The following is a 19942-nucleotide window of genomic DNA, read 5'->3' as shown; positions in this document are numbered from 1 at the left end:
CCCCCGCGGGGCCTCGGCCGTCGACCCGGCTCCCCCGCCGCCCCGGAGCGCGCCCCGGGGAGCCCCAGGCGGCTTCCAGGCCTCTGTCGATGTCTCCGGAGTTTCTAGAAGGTTGACGTCCAGCTTGGTTTCCAGTGGGCTCTCCTAGGGGTTGAGGCCTCTTTCGACTCTTGCACTTAAACCCTTGGGGCACACACTTGTTCTTTTGATGATCCTCCGTCGGGGAACACCCCTCAGATTCTAGGATGGGCTTTGTGTGTTTGTGCCCATGCGTGGATTTTAGTGGTAAATGAGCTACTGAACAGAGACAAAAGAGAGGGTTCCTAAGGAACACAGGATTCAACCCGCACCGGGAAAACGTGGTGAGTGAACAGCCTCTGTCTCTGTTCAGTGACTCATTGACCAGAATCTTTCCACGTCGCTGAAACCCCAGCTGTGTGGTTATCAAGGGCCTTTTCATTGAGGAAACATGATCAGTGCGTGTCTCCAGTCTCAGAGCACAGCCGCTCTGTAAGTGTTTCTGTCCTTAAGGTACTTCACAGTCAGACTGAGGCTGCTTCTCGAAGACAGGACGGAACTGCCGGGCAGGGCGGGGCTGGCTCGGCTGTGCCCCAGCGCACCTGCGCGCAAACCTGGACTGGGCCCTCCCGGAGGGAACGGCGTTCCTACGATGCGGATCGCTCAGTCTTCTGGGTGTTTTTAACTTCTCCGTCCCAACGAAATGGAATGAGCACAGACAGCCATAAACATGCAGGTGAAGTGTGAGCCAGAGACCGAAATCATGTTACTGCACACGTCCAGGATTGATAATTCGGCTTCCTAACTAAGCGGATCAGATAGTAGTTTAAGAGGACCAATATTAACGGATTGAGTACTAATTAACTTGTTCATTCAGTTATTATGTATGAAAGTAACATAAAGTATGCACAATAGACTGAAATACCGTGTTGTGGAATCAAGTTTATGAGAATCTGATAGCTGGATTTAAATAGCTACCATTAATCAATTGATGTTAAGCAGGTTCTTAAACTTGCTGACCTGTTCTAGAAGGAAATATATTTAGAATTTGGTCCTTTGTCCAAGTAATTATATTTCTTTTTAGGAATTGAGCTGTAAGAAATAATCTTGATCACAAAGATACAACTGAATGCTTTGTGTATATAGCAGTAGAAAAATAGAAACAGGCGACTGCTTCAAGAAGTTATACAGCACCTATACATAGAAATCTCTGCAGTTGTTAAAAATGCCATAGGAGACCCGCCTGGGCAGCGAGACCTCATCTCTACAATAAATCAAAAAATCAGCCGGGCGTGGTAGCACATGCCTGTAATTCCTGCTACTCGGAAGGCTGAGGCGGAAGGATTGCCAGAGCCAGCAGGCGAGGCTGCGGTGGCCGGGAGCGGCCACTGCACTCCAGTCTGGACTCCAACTCAAAAACAACAAAAAAAATGCCATAGGTAAATATTGACCTGGAAATATATCAAGTTAAATAAGAAAATACATTTATGTCAGTGTCTAAAAACGTTTTGAACTAAAAATCCCTTTACACTCTTAAATTATTGAGGACTTTATTGTTTTGTGGGTGTTATCTATTGACATTAGAAATTGAAACTGAGCCGGGCTCAGAGGCTCAGCCTGTAATCCCACTCCTTGGGAGGCTGAGGTGAGTGAATTGCCTGAACCCGTGGGTTCAAGACCCGCCTGGGCAACTTGGTGAGACCTCATCTCTACAATAAAAAAAAATTTAGCCGGGAGTGGTAGCGCACGCCTGTAATTCTGGCTACTCAGAAGGCTGAGGCGGAAGGATCGCCGGAGCCCACCAGGTTGAGGCTGTGGTGTCCGGGAGTGGTCACTGAACTCTAGTCTGGGCGACAGAGTGAGACTCCAACTCAAAAAAATAAAAATAAAAATAAAGAATAAAAGAAATTAAAACTGAAGACATTTTAAAATATGTATTTTTAACTTAGTAAAAATACCAAAAAATGTATTATATATTACCATAAATTTTTGTGACTATAATATTTTTATGAAAAATAGCTATATATTCCAAAACAAAAAAATTAGTGAGAAGATTGGCATTGTTTTACACTTTGCAAATCCCTTTAATGTCTGGGTTAGTGGAAAACAGCTAAATTCTCATATCTGCTTTTACATTCAATTTATGGTTTTGGTTGAGGTATGTGAAGAAAATATGATCCCATATAGATGCGTAGTTGGAAAAGGGGGAATATTTTAATAGACTTTTGACAAAATTGTTGATATGTTAAGTAAACTTAGGAAAATTCCATTGTACAGTGCCCCTGAGAGAATGACAATGAAGACAAATAGTATCTTAATGTTATTATGAAGATAGGGGATTTTTTTCTTGTTTTTTTGGAGAGATGAAAGTCTCACTTTGTTGCCCAGGCTGGTCTCAAACTCCTGACCTCAAGCTATCCTCCTGCCTCAGCCTCCTAAAATGCTGAGATTACATGCGTGAGCCACCATGCCAGGACTGAAGATAGTTTTGACTTGCCTGCTCCCTGAAAGGGTCTCGGAGACTTCAGACATCCCGGGACCACTCTTGGAGAGAGGCTGGTTTAAATTACTATAGTGATTAAGCAGAGCTGCTTTCTTGGGTTGCAGGACCTGATAGATGACCTGAAGTCAGAACTGAGTGGCAACTTCGAGCAGGTGATTGTGGGGATGATGATGTCCACTGTGCTGTACGACGTGCAGGAGCTGCGAAGGGCCATGAAGGTTTGTGCTCTCCCTCTCGTGCTCTTGGTGGTGTTAGTACAAACACTGGTATGCTTCCTCTAAGAAGCTGTGACAGAGGCCTTCTGAGAGTGTGAGGCATAAAGCATAGGAGGAAGATTTTCCTTCATTTATGATAGCTTGTAAACATTACATTATAGCAATTGTAATTTTAAAACTGTTTTCTAAAAAGTCATAGAATCATTTGCTCCTTTCTGTGGCTCAGTGGGGATTGATTATAGTTGTTGCTCTTGGTACACTTTCAGAAATGTTCTTATTGAGTTTGCTGCTTTTGAGATACCTTTATGACTGACACTTTAGAGGCCTCTAGGTCTGCTGTAAACCTGGAATTGACACACGGGTCTTGGCCTCCCTAGATAACGAATCCACTGTGCTCCAGCTGGAGTCCTGCCGATTTTTAATGACTATTTAAACACAAATGACTCCCCATCTAGGATGTTTCTACTAACAGTTTTTCAACTTTACAATGGGTATTTCAAGGACAGTTACCCTCAGCAGCCACGTCAGTAAACACTCAGCCTTGTAGAAGGTTCTGAGCCTGGCTCTGGGGAAGCAAAGAGGCAGCAAAGTCTTGGCCAGGACATTCCACCCTTCAAAGGAAGAGAACAGAGGAGGGCAAGGAAAGGTGAAGCCCCAGAAGGCAGAAGCTGTGCCTGGCCTGGCACAGTAGCCGATACACAGTGAAGAGTCTATAAATGCTTGTTGTTGCTCACAATTGTTATAGTAAATACACTGCATTTGGGGCAGGACAATTAAACATTAACACATCTTATTGCTAGAATGCACTGGGTGGTCTTTATTCTTTGCAGATAACTGTATTCCTTCTGTGTCTGGTACTCAGCTTTGTACACCCACCATGTCACCCTCTTCTCTGGTTTTATGTTTAGGGGGCCGGCACAGATGAGGGCTGCCTAATTGAGATCCTGGCCTCCCGGACCCCTGACGAGATCCGGCGCATAAGCCAGACCTACCAGCAGCGTATGTAGCATTTTCAGTGGCCTGGGCTGAGGTTTTGCTGTGATTTAAGAAGGAGACTAACAGTGGGTGGTTATCCACAGATTAGATTCTCTTCATAGAAACACTGACCATGCAGGATCCTCGGTGCTGAGCTCTGCTTTGAGGCAGACCCCTGTCTAGGCAAATGGCAGATGACTGTATGTTGGCTTCTTTAGATCTCTCAGGTGAAGATGCTACTCTACTTCAGCGACTCAGTACAGTGTTTTATTACCCTGAAAGTTGGAAAGTTGCTCCTTATTATCAAAGCAAAGACTCAAAGGTGCTTATCCTCTAGCGGTGGCATCAGCAAACCTTAACATTCCAAGGCATGTCCTGAGAGGTTGTCTGGTCCAACTTTTTACCTCGAGCATGAACTGTATTCCTTCCAGCCATCTCAGAAACATAGCCATTTACTCCCCTCTTAGAAATCTCCAGAGGATGATATGCATGAAGAGCCTTTAAAAAAATGCATGCCTTTTTGCCCTAAGATTATAACAAAAAAGACCAGGCTCAGTGGCTCAGCCTGTCATCCCAGCACTTTGGGAGGCCGAGGCGAGTGAATTGCCTGAGACTGAGGGTTTGAGATCAGCTCAGGCAATTTGGCAAGACCTCGTCTCTACAATAAATCAAAAATTAGCCGGATGTGGCAGCGTGCACCTGTAGTTTTGGCTACTTGGAAGGCTGAGGTGGACGGATTGCTGGAGCCCAGCAGGTTGATGCTGGGGTGGCCATGAGCATGCCACTGCCCTCCAGCCTGGGCCAAGAATGAGACTCCAATTAAAAAAAAAAAAAAAAAAGACTATAACAAAAAAAATGCACAAATGTTTAGATCCTGCAGTGTCTATTCAATATAATTTATACTAACCAAAAATATCCAGCAGTTGTGTAGCTTTACATTGGAGAATATTATTTACTTATTAAATGGTATGGTATATAGATAAATGAAAAAGACAAAGCCATGAAATACCCTGCTATGTCCCATTTTAAAAAAATTAACAGCATTAACGACACATTTTTTTTTTAAAGGGAAGTAATATGTGTATGTGGGGGGAGAAATGGAGAGAGATAGTCACTGAAATATTAGTGATTATTATTTCTGGGTGATTAGATTATGGTGGAGTCCCCAGTCCCCCTGCCTTATTTTACTCATTTGTTTTTTTCCTAAATCTTCTAGTCAACATGTATTACTTTTGTAAGAAAGAAAACAACAATGAGAGCTTTTTGATAAGTGTTCAGACCAGAAGTTTGGATTAAGCACCCAGATACCCATATCTGCCCAATGTGGGTTTTCTCCCCTGAGGGCTGTGAAGGGTGGGAGCTTCTCATGGGTGACCTCTGAGAACCTCTCAAGTGATAGATGTGGTAGAAAAGGCTCATGCTAGGATTTGTGCCCAAGACAGTCCAGAAGCTCCCCTCTGGTTGCCTCTTGTCTAGAAGCAGCAGTGGCCGTTCCACAGTGCTGCTCTTTCTACGTCACTGAGAACCATGTTCTGAGCAGACCTCCAGACAGTAGCAACCATAGACAGAGGATTTCAGTGCCAGCTCTCTTGACATGCATTTTAAGGAATAGGAACATCTTGTTTCTGCTATGATGACAAGATAAACGTGTCTTGACCATTTTACGAGATTCAGTGTTTGAAAAACCATGTGTGGGATGAAAAACCTCCCGATGAGCTGCTTCAGGAAATAGACTGGTCCTGAGGGGACAGAACATGCTGGAGTGTGACACAGTGTGAGCCAAGACTCTATTCTCATGTAGCTAATTTCATTCTCTTGCTAGAATACGGACGGAGCCTTGAAGACGACATTCGCTCCGACACATCATTCATGTTCCAGCGAGTGCTGGTGTCCCTTTCGGCTGTGAGTCACTGTCTGCTGCTTCTGACTGGGGAGGGATTTTATTGAAATGCTTTCTCTTTATCCCTTTTATCAGCCCTGCTCATCCTCTCAGCCCCCTAAATGTGGGTATTTTTCAGGTGGTATTCTTGAACCTCTCTGTTATTTGATCTTATTTCACCTTCAGGGAGTCTGGCTAGTCATGTATGTCCATTCATTCTACTTTAATCCAATATTTACAAGTACCTAATCCATTCCAGGTACCTCTGTTGCTCAGTGCATTGAGAGTCACGATGATTAGAGGCAGTACCTGTGTTTTGAGAGTTTATATTGTCTTAAAGGAATATATCAGGTACATAAGTTGCTATCAGACATGAAGAAATTAAATGTTAAAGGAAAGGCCCATAGTAAAAGGAAGACTGGAGGAGAGATTCTGGTTGCAGAAACAAAGAAAAGGTTTCATGGCAGAGATGCTGGTTCAGAGAGGACCTGGAAGATCGCTGGGATTTCTAGAGGCGAACATGTGGGTGGGCACATTCCAGGCAGGAAAAACTGCAAGAACAAGGCGAGGAGGCAGGAAACATGGCGTGTGTTCCGAGAACAATTGGCCGAACGGCAGGCTGCTGTTTCTAGAAGTGAAATGGGAGGATGAACTGGGATTCTATGTTGGGAAGCATTGGCGCCCATTTATTTGGAGAGCAGTAGGGAGCCACCAAAGGTTTGGAACCAGTAGATGATGATGATGATGATGGTGATGATGAGAGTGATGTGATTGGAATTGCATTTTCAGAAGAGTAATGTCATAGGGATGCGTAGGATGACCTGGAGGCTGGGAAGTCACTCAGTGGTCCAGATGGGAAAGGACTAGACCAGGCAATGTAGGGCAGGTGTGTCAGAAAAATGAAGATGGAGACTTGAGACATTTCACATGCCTTCCTAACTGCATCTTTATCCCTGGCCTCCTTCCTGAAGGTGAAACTCCTTTCTCACTGCTTTGTAGATGTTTCCTTATGGATATGCTACTGTCACCTCCAATCAGTCCTAAACGAAACTGGAACTAATCTTCCCTCCAAACCAGCTCTTCTTCCTGACTTGCCTGTTCTGTTAATATTGTTGCTGTTCTTCCAGCATCCAAAATAGAACCGGAAATCATCTCCAACTTCCATCACGTGCTCAACTCTGATACTTACTAGTAATGCTTATCTATTTCTCTTCCATCCTGTTTTTTTTCTTTTCCTCCCATATTTACCACCCTGATGAGCCATGCCCTATACCATAGAATGTCGAGACAGCATAGCAATAAAAATGGTCTAAAAACTAGAGGAAAGTAGCTCGTTTTGTCTCCTTAGCATTCCTTCGAGGCTTTAGCCCTGCTCTCCTGTGAGCTGGTGTTGGTGAAGGGTGAGGGCGTTTTCACGTGCTTCGTAAGTCCCACCACAGGTCCCAGATTCTCTGGGCTCGCCTTTGTTCCCAAACTCCCTCCTTTTTTTTTTTTTTAAAGATACAAGGTCTTGATGTGTTGCCCAGGCTGGCTATTCATGGATGTGATCATAGTGCACTATGGCCTCAAACTCCTGGCCACAAGCAATATTCCCTCCTCAGCCTTTGGAGTAGCTAGAACTACAAGCACACCCACCTATCTTTTGGCAGACACTGATCAATGTAGATTTGCCAGTTAGGAAGGCATGCATCAGCTACAAAGACACACAAGTGGGGATGATGGGGAAGGCTAGGAAATAATAGGGGTAGCAATCAACAGAAAGCATTCCTTCTTCTCCTCCTTCTACTGTTGGCAGAGACACCTGTGCAACATTAGGGGTCACACTGAGGCTAATGTCTTCCAGGCAGAAATCAGAGCCACAGTAATCTAAGCACATTCAGAGGACATCTGTCCTCTCTCTCTAGGCCTTAAGTCCCACTCCTTGAGGCATTTTGTCTAATTCTTTTTGGTTTGGTTTTCTCATCCTCAGGGTGGTAGGGATGAAGGAAATCATCTGGATGATGCTCTCATGAGGCAAGATGCCCAGGTTAGTAGAACTGCACTTCTTTTTTCTGGTTTTCTTCTCTTCTGCCAGTAAGATAGACCTTAGTTGGCGGACAACCTCTTATATCTCAGTGCGTATCAGCAGGCTGGGCTGTATTATGAATCTGTATTATGAATACACACACACAGAGAGAGAGAGAGAGGGAGAGAGAGGTGAAGAGAAGGGAGAGAGGTTTCTTATAGGGAATTAGCTCACAAGACTATGCAGGTAGACAGGTACCAAGATCTTCAGAGTGAGTCAGCAAGCTGGATACCCAGAAGAGCTAACAGTGTAGTTCTTGTCTGAGTCTGAAGGCTTAAGAACCAGGAAAGCTGACAGTGTAGTTCCTGTCCAAACGCCCAGCTAGAGACCCAGGAAGAAGCATTGTTTCAGCTCAAGTCCAAAGGCAGGAAAAAAACTGATGCCCTAGCTCAAAGCAGTCAGGCAAGAAGCTTTCCCTCTTAATCTTGGAAGGGTCAGCCTTTTTGTTCTATTGAGGCTTTCAACTGATTGAATGAAATCCACCCATATTAGAGAGGGCACTCTGCTTTACTCAGTCTATGGATTTAAATGTAAATATTATCCAAAAACACTCTCACAGAAACACCCAGAATAATGTTTAACCAAATATCTGGGCAACTCCATGGCCTAGTCAAGTTGGCATAAAATAAATCATCACAAGCAGTCACAAGCCTGTTAAGATTCAGGGTTAGGAAGCACTGGGTTAGATGAACTTTTTGAGCCCTTCCAGCTTTAAAGTTTTATGATTCTGTGAATTAGACTCTAAAGCAGTGAGGAAATCAGAGGAAGAAGAAAAGAAACAGAAGGGTATATGGAGATAAGCCCAATGAGTGACAATGTGTGAGTCCAGACCATTTGGGGAAATTTGTCAGGGCCAGCTACTGATTATAAATGAACAATGGCTCTGATTAGTCAGTAATGTAGTCAAAGTGAGCAGAATCCATTTCTTGTATTCCTACCTGGTTGAAATGTAAGCAATTACCAATGAGTCCCTGGTTCTACTGTGAGACCTTCTGTAGCCACAGGCATATCACAGATTATTCTAGAGCAGGCCTGTACAATAGAACTTCCTGTGATGATGAAAACATTCTACATCTGCACTGTCTTGCATGGATAGCCACTGGCCACTGGGCACTTGGAATGTGGCTAGTGTGACCCCAAGGAGCTGAATTTTGCATTTTATTAATTTTAATGAATTAAAATTAAAATAGCCCCATGTGGGCTAGTGGAAAATGCATGGATCAGCCCATGCCTAAAGCATTCCTTTTAGCTCTTAAGATAGAACCATGTGCCTGCATAAAGGAACTGCTGGTGTTTGCCTTGACTCCCAGGGAGATATTATAGACCATAATTTTTTTTTTTTTTGAGTTGGAGTCTCACTCTGTCGCCCAAACTGGAGTGCAGTGGCCGCTCCCGGCCACTGCAGCCTCAATCTGCTGGGCTCCGGCGATCCTTCTGCCTCAGCCTTCCAAGTAGCTGGAACTACAGGCGCGCACCACCACGCCCGGCTAATTTTTTAAAAAATTTATTGTAGAGATGAGGTCTCGCCAAGTTGCCCAGGCGGGTCTCAAACCCGCGGGCTCAGGCCATCCACTCACCTCAGCCTCCCAAAGCGCGGAATTACAGGCTGAGCCACCGAGCCCAGCTGACCATAATATTATATTATTATAGTCTTGTGCCTAAGGAAAGATCCTGAGTCATTTCCACTCACCACCACCACTTCCACCCCCATCGCCAACAAAATAAAACTCAACCAGCTCAGCTCTTGAACATTCTGGAAATATTTGCCTGTGTCCTGGCACATCCTTCTTGGTGTTTCAACTTTTGCTTTGTTTGGCTTTAGGACCTGTATGAGGCTGGAGAGAAGAAATGGGGGACAGATGAGGTGAAATTTCTAACTGTTCTCTGTTCCCGGAATCGAAATCATCTGTTGCATGGTAAGGCACTTACCTCACTTCCCAAAGAAACTATTGGAGAGGTAGTGAAAACTGTATTGCCCGTAGTTAGCTGATAATCATCTTTTCTCCTTCAGCTGGTCCAAAGAACTGATTGTACTGAACTTTCCTAGACTCTTACCTTAGAAATGTATGAGTCCAATGATATGCATGAAAGCCAATTTCTGAAAGATTAATGATGAATATTGAGCAGAAATGCAATGTATTCATAGACATTTGGCATTCCTGTTATTTAGCAAACTGAACTTCATAGTCAGTCCTTTTGCTAAAGTGGCTCCAAGACACCCATTTTAATTTAGTTACATAAGAAAATAATCTTCATTACAGCCGGAAACAATAAAATAGTAATGATGGCTGATGTTTATTCCTGTTTAACATCCAAGGTTTTGAAAAGCTAGCAGAAGTGATTTCTCTAGGGGTTACATTGCATGAGACGAATAGTGTATAATATCACATTTTATTTCCTATGTGTATTATTTCTAATTTGTTTCTGATAATTCTAAGCTTTATAATGTGCTAATTCTTTTTTTTTTGAGTTGGAGTCTCATTCTTGTTGCCCAGGCTGGAATGCTGTGGAATGCTCCCAGCCACCACAGCCTCGACCTGCTGGGTTTAGGCAATCCTTCTGCCTCAGCCTTCCAAATAGCTACAGATGCACACCACCACGCCCAGCTAGTTTTTGTGATTTATTGTAGAGACGAGGTCTCACCAAGTTGTCCAGGCTGGTCTTGAACCCCTAGGCTCAGGCAGTCCTCTCGCCTCGGCCTCCCAAAGTGCTGGAATTACAGGCTGAGCCACCACCCCTGGCCTGTAATGTGCTTGTAACATCTTTGGGGAGAAAGATACTATACAATTTTTAAAATGTGTTATCACGTTTATATTCTTCTTGTAAACAGCAGTAAGAGTTAAATAAGATATTTCATCTTTTGTATAAGCTCTTTAGGTCTTTACTTACATCATAACTGTATAGACCCACCAGACCTTAAACTTACCATACCAAACTTACACACACTGATTTGCAAATCATGCAAGAAATTTGAGAATGAGTTTGCTAATTGAAAACAAAGCAATTGAAAAGTGCAACAAATGTTGACGTTGCAATTATTTCAGATATTCCACAGTGACAAAAAAGAGGTGATTACATCTGTTAATAAATATCCTGGCCTACCATCTGCTGCACCAACTTCTGACCCAGCTCCCCATTTCCTGCTATTCCTTGCCTGATTACGAATAACACAGATCTCCCCCTGGTGGTATTTTCTGAGAACTGCAGGTCCCCAGAAACCAATTTAGTGCATAAATACATTTGTGAAAATTTTCACTTCCGGGTACTAGTCAATAATTGGGCAATTCTAAAATATTTGTTTGTAAGCCACTGGGAGAAAATATTTTCAGCACTATTTGGATAAAGAAAACTTCATAATTTTCTTACCAACCAACTATAATGGTGAGAATTCACAATAACTAAGCCTTGTTAATAATTTTCTATCTTGTAGGTGCAGTGTTAAGTATATTATAAGCATTGTTTCTTGAAATATTCAGTGGGGTAGTCATTATTTTCCCCATTTTACAGCGGAGAAAACAGGCTTAGAGAGTGTGTCAATTAGATTCTTGGATTCCAAGCAACATACACTGACTCTAACTTAAGTAAGAAAAGAGGAAATAAGCCGGGCTCGGTGGCTCAGCCTGTAATCCCACGCCTCTGGGAGGCTGAGGTGAGTGGATTGCCTGAGCCCGCAGGTTTGAGATCCACCAGGGCAACTTGGCAAGACCTTATCTCTACAATAAATCAAAATTAGCCGGGCATGGTAGTGCGCGCCTGTAGTTCCAGCTACTCGGAAGGCTGAGGCAGAAGGATCGCCGGAGCCCAGCAGGTCGAGGCTGCGGTGGCCAGGAGCGGCCACTGCACTCCAGTCTGGGTGACAGAGTGAGACTCCAACTCAAAAAAAAAAAAAAAAGAGGAAATAATACAGAATGGGACAAGAGGGAAAATGGAATGTTCTAGTAGCTCACAAAATTGAGCAGAGAGCTGAACAACTTCAGGAAGAAGAGAAACTAAGGCAGTTGTGGGGATCACAGTAGAAGAGAGTTATGAATTTTATTTCTAGGGCAGAGTTTCTGGAGTCTGTTCTCCATTAAAAATGCTGATTGTTGAACCCCTACTTCAGACTGGCTGAATTAGAATCTCTGGGAGTGACACCCAGGAAATTTAGCTGTTTCACTGAGGGTAAAAATGACTCAACACTTTTGGCCATGCCCGTGATCTGCTCAATTAAAAATTCCCGGGAGGATAGTAAATCAAATGGATCCTGACTGGGTGGATTTCTCACTTGTTTGGCAGAGGTTTTGGTGTATGTTGTTGGGTCTGGTGTCCCTTAACTGCTAGACCTGTGAAAATCTCATTGATAGAGGTGAGGCAGCATGCCAAAGAAGGTGACGTTAAAAGATAAAGTAGATACCTGCTGTAAGAAGGTTCTAGAAGGTAACAGCAAGAGAGGAAGACATATTCATCACATTAAAAATACTTGGCAAAAAAGCAAACAAATTTAATTACGTTCAAGTCTATTAAAAGCTGCAACTGGCTGTTATTAAGTGTGACTCAGTTTTGAAGAGGTTGAACTGCTCTAGTTTTGATGAACCAAAAGGAAGATGATTGCCAAGGCCAAAATTACAAAAGGAAACATCCTTCTTTTTTTTTTTTTTTTTTCCTGAGTTGGAGTCTCACTCTGTCGCCCAGACTGGAGTGCACTGGCTGCTCCCAGCCACCGCAGCCTTGACCTACTGGGCTACGGCTATCCTTCCGCCTCAGCCTTACAAGTAGCTGGAACTACAGGCGCACGCTACCATGCCTGGCTAATTTTTGATTGATTGTAGAGATGAGGTCTCGTTGCCCAGGCGGGTCTCGACCCCGCAGGCTCAGGCAATCCACTCACCTCAGCCTCCCAAAGGCGCGGGATTATAGGCTGAGCCACCAAGCCCGGCATGAAACATCCTTCTTATAAAGGAGAAAAGAAAGCAAATGTCTCCAGAAGTCATCTCCATCTTACGTGTGAGGGCCCCAGATAACAGAAGGGACTTATCTGATGTCCTCCAAGCATCACAGTATTTCTTCCTCCTCATCTTGGGCCCATTTCACTGTGCCCCATCCCTCCTGGGTGCTTGCTCACATTGCTAATTAGCTTACCCTTGATATACGCCAAAGAATAAATAGTGTAGACTAGCTAAAAGATCCTCATTCTCTCGAAAAAATTTAGCTTCCTCTATTCTTTTTTATTACTGATAATGCCATTTGTTATTGTTTGTAGTGTTTGATGAATACAAAAGGATATCCCAGAAGGACATTGAACAGAGTATTAAATCTGAAACATCTGGTAGCTTTGAAGATGCTCTGCTGGCTATAGGTAAGCTGGTGAGGGGTAGGGAGTAGAGAAACGATGTCTGTAGATTTTCCTCCTTGTTATCTGTTTGTTGTCATGGGGATATAGAATTTTTTTTTCCAGATATAAAAGTTGTTTAAATCACGAATGGTATGTTCCAGAATTTTAAACAAGAAATATTATTTATAACCTGACTGCTCATTGTGCCACATGTTTTATATATGTTTTATATCTTCTGTGCCTTTATAGCACATTATATGGGAAACATAACATTACTACTAACTGCACCTTGCAAGTCTGTGAATGGCTACAACTAATAACTATCTTATATGGTAGGCATAGCTGCGGGGGCCCGCCCCGCAAGGGTCGTGGGAAGTGTTGAAGGAGAGACGCATAGACTCCCAACACATAGCAATTGTCATTTTGAAACTGTGTGCCACTCTTTGCTTTGGTGGACTTTGTGAATTAGTTCTCCAGAAACTTGATGATCAATTGACAGTACTTTCTAACTGTGAAAATGCATAAAGCATAGCCTATGTTCATGAAACATGGTTTAGCTAAAATTTCTCTGGCAAAATAATCAAGAGACATTGATACCTTGTAGAAACTGTGGGGACTGCTGCTTTTTTCTCACAGTTCTTATCTGTAATCTTTTTCTTTTTTATAACCTGAACACATTTTATTCTAACTACTGTAATCAATATTTATTTATTTATTTATTATAAAGATGGGTACAATTCAGGGTTAGGTATAGAAACATTGATCATGCAGGTACCCTTGTCTTTTCTCTTGACAGTAAAATGCATGAGGAACAAATCTGCATACTTTGCTGAAAGACTTTATAAATCCATGAAGGTAAATGACTTCATCTTCAGCATCCAAGTGACTCTGGCATATCTCGTGTCCACCCCCTTAGCCTTGCTTTTATCCCTGTCCAAATTTCAGCCTGAAATAATCCAATTCAGTTCACCCCTTTATTGAATATCTGCTAATAATCATACTAGATGATGTTTATTTATTTATTTTTTTGTCGGAGTCTCACTCTGTCGCCCAGGCTGGAGTACAGTGACACACTCGTGGCTACCCCAGCATCGACCTGCTGGGCTTCAGTGATCCTTCCGCCTCAGCCTCCAAGTAGCCGGAACTACAGGCACCCGCTACCACACCCAGCTAATTTTTGAGTTATTATAGAGATGAAGTCTTGCCAAGTTGCCAGGGCTGGTCTCGAACCTGCAGGTTCAGGCAATCCACTCACCTCAGCCTCCCAAAGTGCTGAGATTACAGGTTGAGCAACTGAGTCTGGCTTGGTGATGTTTATTGAATACTTAGGATGTGTGAATCACTTAATGCTCTATGTGTATAGATTAATCTTATCTCCACAATAGCTCTACGAGGCAAGTACTGTTATTAACCTCCATTTTACACATGAGGAAACTGAGGCATAGAGAGGACATGTGATTTGTCCAAGGTCCTGAGGAAGGAAGGAATTTAGAGCACAGATACAAACACCAGTCATCTAGCTCCAGAACCCATACTCCTAACCCTGCATTGTACTCTGTGCCAGCACCCATGCTGGGACTCACAAAGGATGCAGGAAAGATAAAAATATAGTCCTTGCTCTCCAAAAATGTCTAACCATGTGGGAAAGGGAAGTATGTGCAAAACACCCATAACAACCAGATAGACTGGAAGGATTCAAATATGGAACACAGAGGAAAGGGGCTGTTTTCTTCCCCATATTTTTTGAGGAAGGAGACTCCACAAGGAATATATGGAGATGTTGGCATATTTGAGTAGGGCCTTCAAGGAAGTTTTACCCCCGAGGATTTTTACAGGGTAAGAGGGAAGGACAGGGAGGGAGAGGGGAGGATGGCATTCAGGGGGAGGAGTCCTTGTTGGTGCGGTGGGCAGATTGTGACAGCACAGGGTATGGCTCAGAAAGGCAGAGAGCAGTGTCCTCTGGTCAGGACACAGACTTTTGGAAAAGTACATTGTGGAGAGCCTTGAATACCACGGTAAGGAGCGAGCTTAGGCCTCCCAGGTATGGAGCAAAGGACAGTACCAGGAGAGTCATTCCTAGCTTTGCCTTGATCGCCTGAAGAAGACGATCAAGAAAACCTGCTAGGTTTTCATGCATGTGGGATCTTATTTTCTTCCTTAGGGCTTGGGCACCGATGATAACACCCTCATCAGAGTGATGGTTTCTCGAGCAGAGATTGACATGCTGGACATCCGGGCACATTTCAAGAGGCTCTATGGAAAGTCTCTGTACTCGTTCATCAAGGTAGGTCACAGCAGCCTTGGCCTGGGAAAGCCCAAGGTAAGGGTGAACTCTGGCCTTCTTGATCCCCTCTTCTTTACAGCAAAGATGGCACTTCAGGTATTTCCAGTCTCTCTCCTTTCACACAGATATTTAAACCTTTGTCAGGGTAGAAGCTGGACAATTCTAAATATGGTAATTATTTCATGTTCACCCCAGACAAGAGAAGGATTACATTTTAATAAATACTTTTGAAAGTACAATTTCCATGCCTACCTAATTACCATAAGAGATAAGCAACTGAATCAAAAGTCCAGGTGACTTCTGCTGAAAATACGGGAAAGCGTTTTAGTTATCCTGAATTGCTGTTCTTTAGCTGATACCAGACTTCCAGGAGTCCTAAGATGGCATGGTAGTGATGAGAAATGATTCATGTGCCTCAAAACTTCACTACTGGGATTTTGCTTTTTGAGAAAGCCAGGAGAGCCTCATGGACGTGAATCGGTGACAAATTTCCGCAGAAGCTGGGGCCGCCTGACAGCAAACTTCAAATGAGGGCTTGATCTGTGAACTAAATATTCTGAATCCTACTTATAGTTTGGAAAGGTGTACCTATTAGGTGATTTGAGCAGATTTTGTTACTGTGTCTACAAGGCGTTCAGGAACTTGTTTCTGTTTCTGTAAAGGCTATTAGGCAACTTTATTTTGCAGAGCTGAACTATAGCTAGTTTAAGATTCAGAGATGACCATAAATGAAGTTATAGGAAAAAATACTTGTAACATTATATAGGGTTACTATCTCTATAAGAGCTTTATATAGGCCATTGCTTTGTTAAACTCTGGTGTGTCCATGTGGCTCTTTGAGCTATGGCCACCATGTTTCCTAGTCTTGGCCCCCTCCTCTACCTTGGGGAAGTGAATCTCCTCTCTCTTCTCTCTTTAATTTGTTTTCTAAATAAACTATATTTTCCAATGTAAAAAAAAAAAAAGAGAGGGAGAGCTTATTCAAATCACAAAGAAAGAGATACACCCCAAAGGAAAACTGAGCAAAGGATATGAATCATGCATCTCATGAAAGATGAAACACAAATGCCCAAAATTATATAGAAAATGTTTAATATCATTAATATTCAATAAAAATTACAAATAGTCATTTTTCACCAAATACTTCAATAAAATTTAAAGAGATCATAACCAGCAATGATTAGGAAGGACTTGGGGAAAGTTTATTGTCTTGTTTTATGGAGGGACTATAAACTGGTATAATGTTTATCTGATAAGAGTTTATAATTCAGAATACATAAATATTTATAGGTCAGGAGTGGTAGCTCACATCTGTAATCCCAGCACTTTGGGAAGCCTAGGCGGGAGGATTGTTTGAGGGCAGGAATTTGAGATCAACCTGGGCAACACAGAGAGATCCCCATCTCTTTAAAAAAAAAAATTAGGCTGTCATGGTGGCACATGTCTGTATTCTTAGCTGCTCAGGAGGCTGAGGTGAGAGGATCACTTGAGTCTAGGAGTTTTAGGCTGCACCGAGCTACGATTGTGCCATTCCACTCCAGCCTGGGACATAGTAAGATCCTATCTCTAAAAAAACCAAAAGAACAACTACAACTCAATAACAAAAAGAGCCCAATTTAAAAAATGGGCAAAGGACTTGAATAGACATTTCTCCAAAGAAGATATACAAATGGCTAACAAGCACATGAAAAGACCCTCAACATCATTAATCATTAGGGAAATGCAAATCATAACCAGAATGAGATACCATTTTACACCTAACATGATGGCTCTAATTTAAAAAGAAAAAGCAGACAAACAAACAAAAAGCATGAAAAGACCCCCAGAAAATAACAAATGTTGATGAGGATGTGAAGAAATTGGAACTCTTGCATTGCTGGCAGGAATGTAAAATGGTGTAGCCACTGTGGAAAACAGTCTGGCACTTCCTCAGAAATTTAATGTAGAACTACCATATGACACAGCAGTTCCACTCTCAGATTTACACTCAAAAGAAATGAAAAAGGGATGCAAACAGACACTTGTACACCAATGCAAATATTCACAACAGGCAGAAGGTGGAAATGACCTAGGTATCCAACGACAGATGAATGGATAAATAAAATGTGTATGACATTTAATGGTAGGCTGTCATGAAAAAAAAAAGGAATGACCTTTCTGACATGGATGAACCCTGAAAACATGCTAAGTAAACTGAATCAGGCACAAAAGAACAAATATGATTCCACTTATGTGAAATATGTAGAATAGGTAAATTCATAGAGACAGAAAGTAGATTAGGGGTTACCAGGGATTGCGAGGAAAGGGAAGTTATTGGTTAGTGGGTACAGAGTTTCTGTTTGGGGTGATGAAAGAGTTTGGAAATAGACTGATGACAGTTGCACAACACTGTGAATGTAATTAATGCCACTGAACTATACACTATGTTCCAAGTGATGGAATATAAATATACTGATTGACTTGGGAAAACATCACTATAAATATAATGTATTTAATATCATATGTGTATATATGTAGATATATGTATAAACATACAATAGAAAAGATTAAAAATAAAGAATACATTGCCTATTCGATAATAATTGTTAAAAGCAGAAGTATAAAATATGTACATAATAGAAAAAAAATGACAAAAGATTAAAATACAAGTTATAATTATAAACTCTCAGGTGAGGTAAAAATATAAGATTCAATTCAGGCTGTTTATAAGGAACAGCTAAAATACAGTGGCATGTAAAAAGCTTAACAGAAGCCGGGCTCAGTGGCTCAGCCTGTAATCCCGCACCTTTGGGAGGCTGAGGTGAGTGGATTGCCTGAGTCCGCGGGTTCGAGACCCACCTGGGCAACTTGGCGAGACCTCATCTCTATAATAAATCAAAAATGAGCTGGGCGTGGTAGGGCGCGCCTGTTGTTCCAGCTACTTGGAAGGCTGAGGCGGAAGGATCGCCGGAGCCCAGCGGGTAGAGGCTGCGGTGGCCGGGAGCAGCCACTGCACTCCAGTCTGGGCAACAGAGTGAGACTCCAACTGAAAAAAAAAAAAAAAAGTAGATGACTTGAACTGGGTATTCCATTATAAACCCTATGCAACTAACTTTGCTTCCCTTGTCCCAGGGCGACACGTCCGGAGACTACAGAAAAGTCCTGCTCATTCTTTGTGGAGGAGATGATTAAAATAAAATCCCAGAAGGATAGGAGAATTCTCAGCACTTCAATTTTTTTAACTTCATTTTTGTACACTGCTATTAGCATTATCTCAGAACGCTTATTTCCAATTAAAACGCCTACTGTTGCCTCCTAAGATGTGAACGTCTGTATTATTATTCTTCTATAATTAGTCATTAAGATGCTTTAAAGCCGTATTTGCATTTCAAAACATATAAGGCCTAAACGGAGATTTAAAATTAGAAATAAAAAGGTACTACCATGTTTTTAACAGATTACTTCCTCATCTGTGTTTCAGAGAAATTGAATCTATTAAACTATTTCATACTTTCTTTTTGGCAAAAAACCATGAAAATGGAAGTCCGTTCTAAAGTCACTTTTTCCCCAGATTTAATGTTTAGAGTGGATAGTAATTTCTTTATTTGAAATTGTAAGCATTCAGTTAGTAAGAATACCCATCCAGCTTTCTGTTTTTCATGGTCATAGACTTCAAAGCATCCACAAATCTTTTTTTAGGTTTTGTCTATAGCACTAGTTGATCTTTACTAAGTTTGGCGTGGGAGACTTCCTTCATCACATTTTATGTTGCAATTACTTTCTCCAGTTGAAGTATAACAAACTCGCCAATTCATCTGAACAAACTAAATTCTAAGTGTAGTTACACAAATCATGCATATCTGGTTACCAAACATAAATGCTGAACATATCCCAATATTATAGTTAATGTCTTAATACAGCTTGAAAGTGAATGAGAAAAGATTAAGCTGCAAACTAGGTATCCTGGTATTGGTATAATGCTCTGAATTTAGTTTGACAAATAAAACTTTTTGTACTAAAAATAATTTAAAAAATCTTCTTCGGTTTTGTTGATTGTAGTCATTTACATTTGTACGATGCCTTTCAGCTCTACAATCATTCTGAAGGTGTACTTGGGTTTAATTTAAAAGTTTACTTTGTATGAACATGGAAAAATAATTTTAATAAAAAATTGTGTCTTTAAAATGAGGTATATTCTTTTTCTGATTGACTTTTACACTTCTGAGTTTTTCATCCTGGACCCTGAAAGGAGCAATTTTTGAAAGACTTGTGTTACTTGGTTTCTCTCTTCTTGTTTTTTCTTTTTTTTAAATAGAGACAGGGTCTGGCTCTGTTGCACAGGCTGGCATGCATTGATGAGCTCATAGGTCACTATGACCTCAAACTCCTGGCTCAAATGATCATTTTCCCTCAGCCTCCCAAGTAGCTGGGACTGTAGGCATGAGCCCTCATGACAGGCTGTGTTCCCCAGTTTCTATTAGGAATTACAATGAGGGAAAATAAAATCTAGTCTTCTGTTTGCCTACTACTATAAAACTAATGTTCATATGTGTCAATCACCACTCGATATAAAATAATGTATGAACCTCTGGAAACGAGTGATACTCTCTGTTCTAAGTAGAAAATTTACATTAAATGTTATAAATATATAAAGGACATTTATATTTTTATTATAATGAGAATACTTGCCTTCTTTATTCATTTTATAATATC

General features: G+C 41.8%; 1 protein-coding gene across 2 annotated transcripts in view; it reads left to right on the top strand.

The window, feature by feature from the left end:
• Positions 1-18744, top strand: part of ANXA4 (annexin A4) — a 41119-nt gene extending 22375 nt beyond the window's left edge. Inside the window, exons 5-13 of one of the 2 annotated variants that reach the window (XM_008058425.2) lie at positions 2626-2739; positions 3645-3735; positions 5534-5613; positions 7560-7616; positions 9478-9571; positions 12895-12990; positions 13763-13821; positions 15128-15250; positions 18362-18744. In XM_008058425.2, coding sequence (XP_008056616.1) covers positions 2626-2739; positions 3645-3735; positions 5534-5613; positions 7560-7616; positions 9478-9571; positions 12895-12990; positions 13763-13821; positions 15128-15250; positions 18362-18421 — 774 coding nt within the window. In that variant the 3' untranslated portion in view covers positions 18422-18744. The remainder of the gene's footprint in view (positions 1-2625; positions 2740-3644; positions 3736-5533; positions 5614-7559; positions 7617-9477; positions 9572-12894; positions 12991-13762; positions 13822-15127; positions 15251-18361) is intronic. The other variant, XM_021712538.1, reaches the window with a different exon arrangement.
• Positions 18745-19942: the final 1198 nt, after the last annotated feature.

The sequence above is a fragment of the Carlito syrichta genome, unplaced genomic scaffold (assembly GCF_000164805.1).
Source record: "Carlito syrichta isolate Samal-C Ts95f unplaced genomic scaffold, Tarsius_syrichta-2.0.1 Scaffold303336, whole genome shotgun sequence".
Taxonomy (NCBI): Eukaryota; Metazoa; Chordata; class Mammalia; order Primates; family Tarsiidae; genus Carlito; species Carlito syrichta.
Note: the sequence above shows the minus strand (reverse complement) of the source record. Positions and strands in the feature narration are given on the sequence as shown.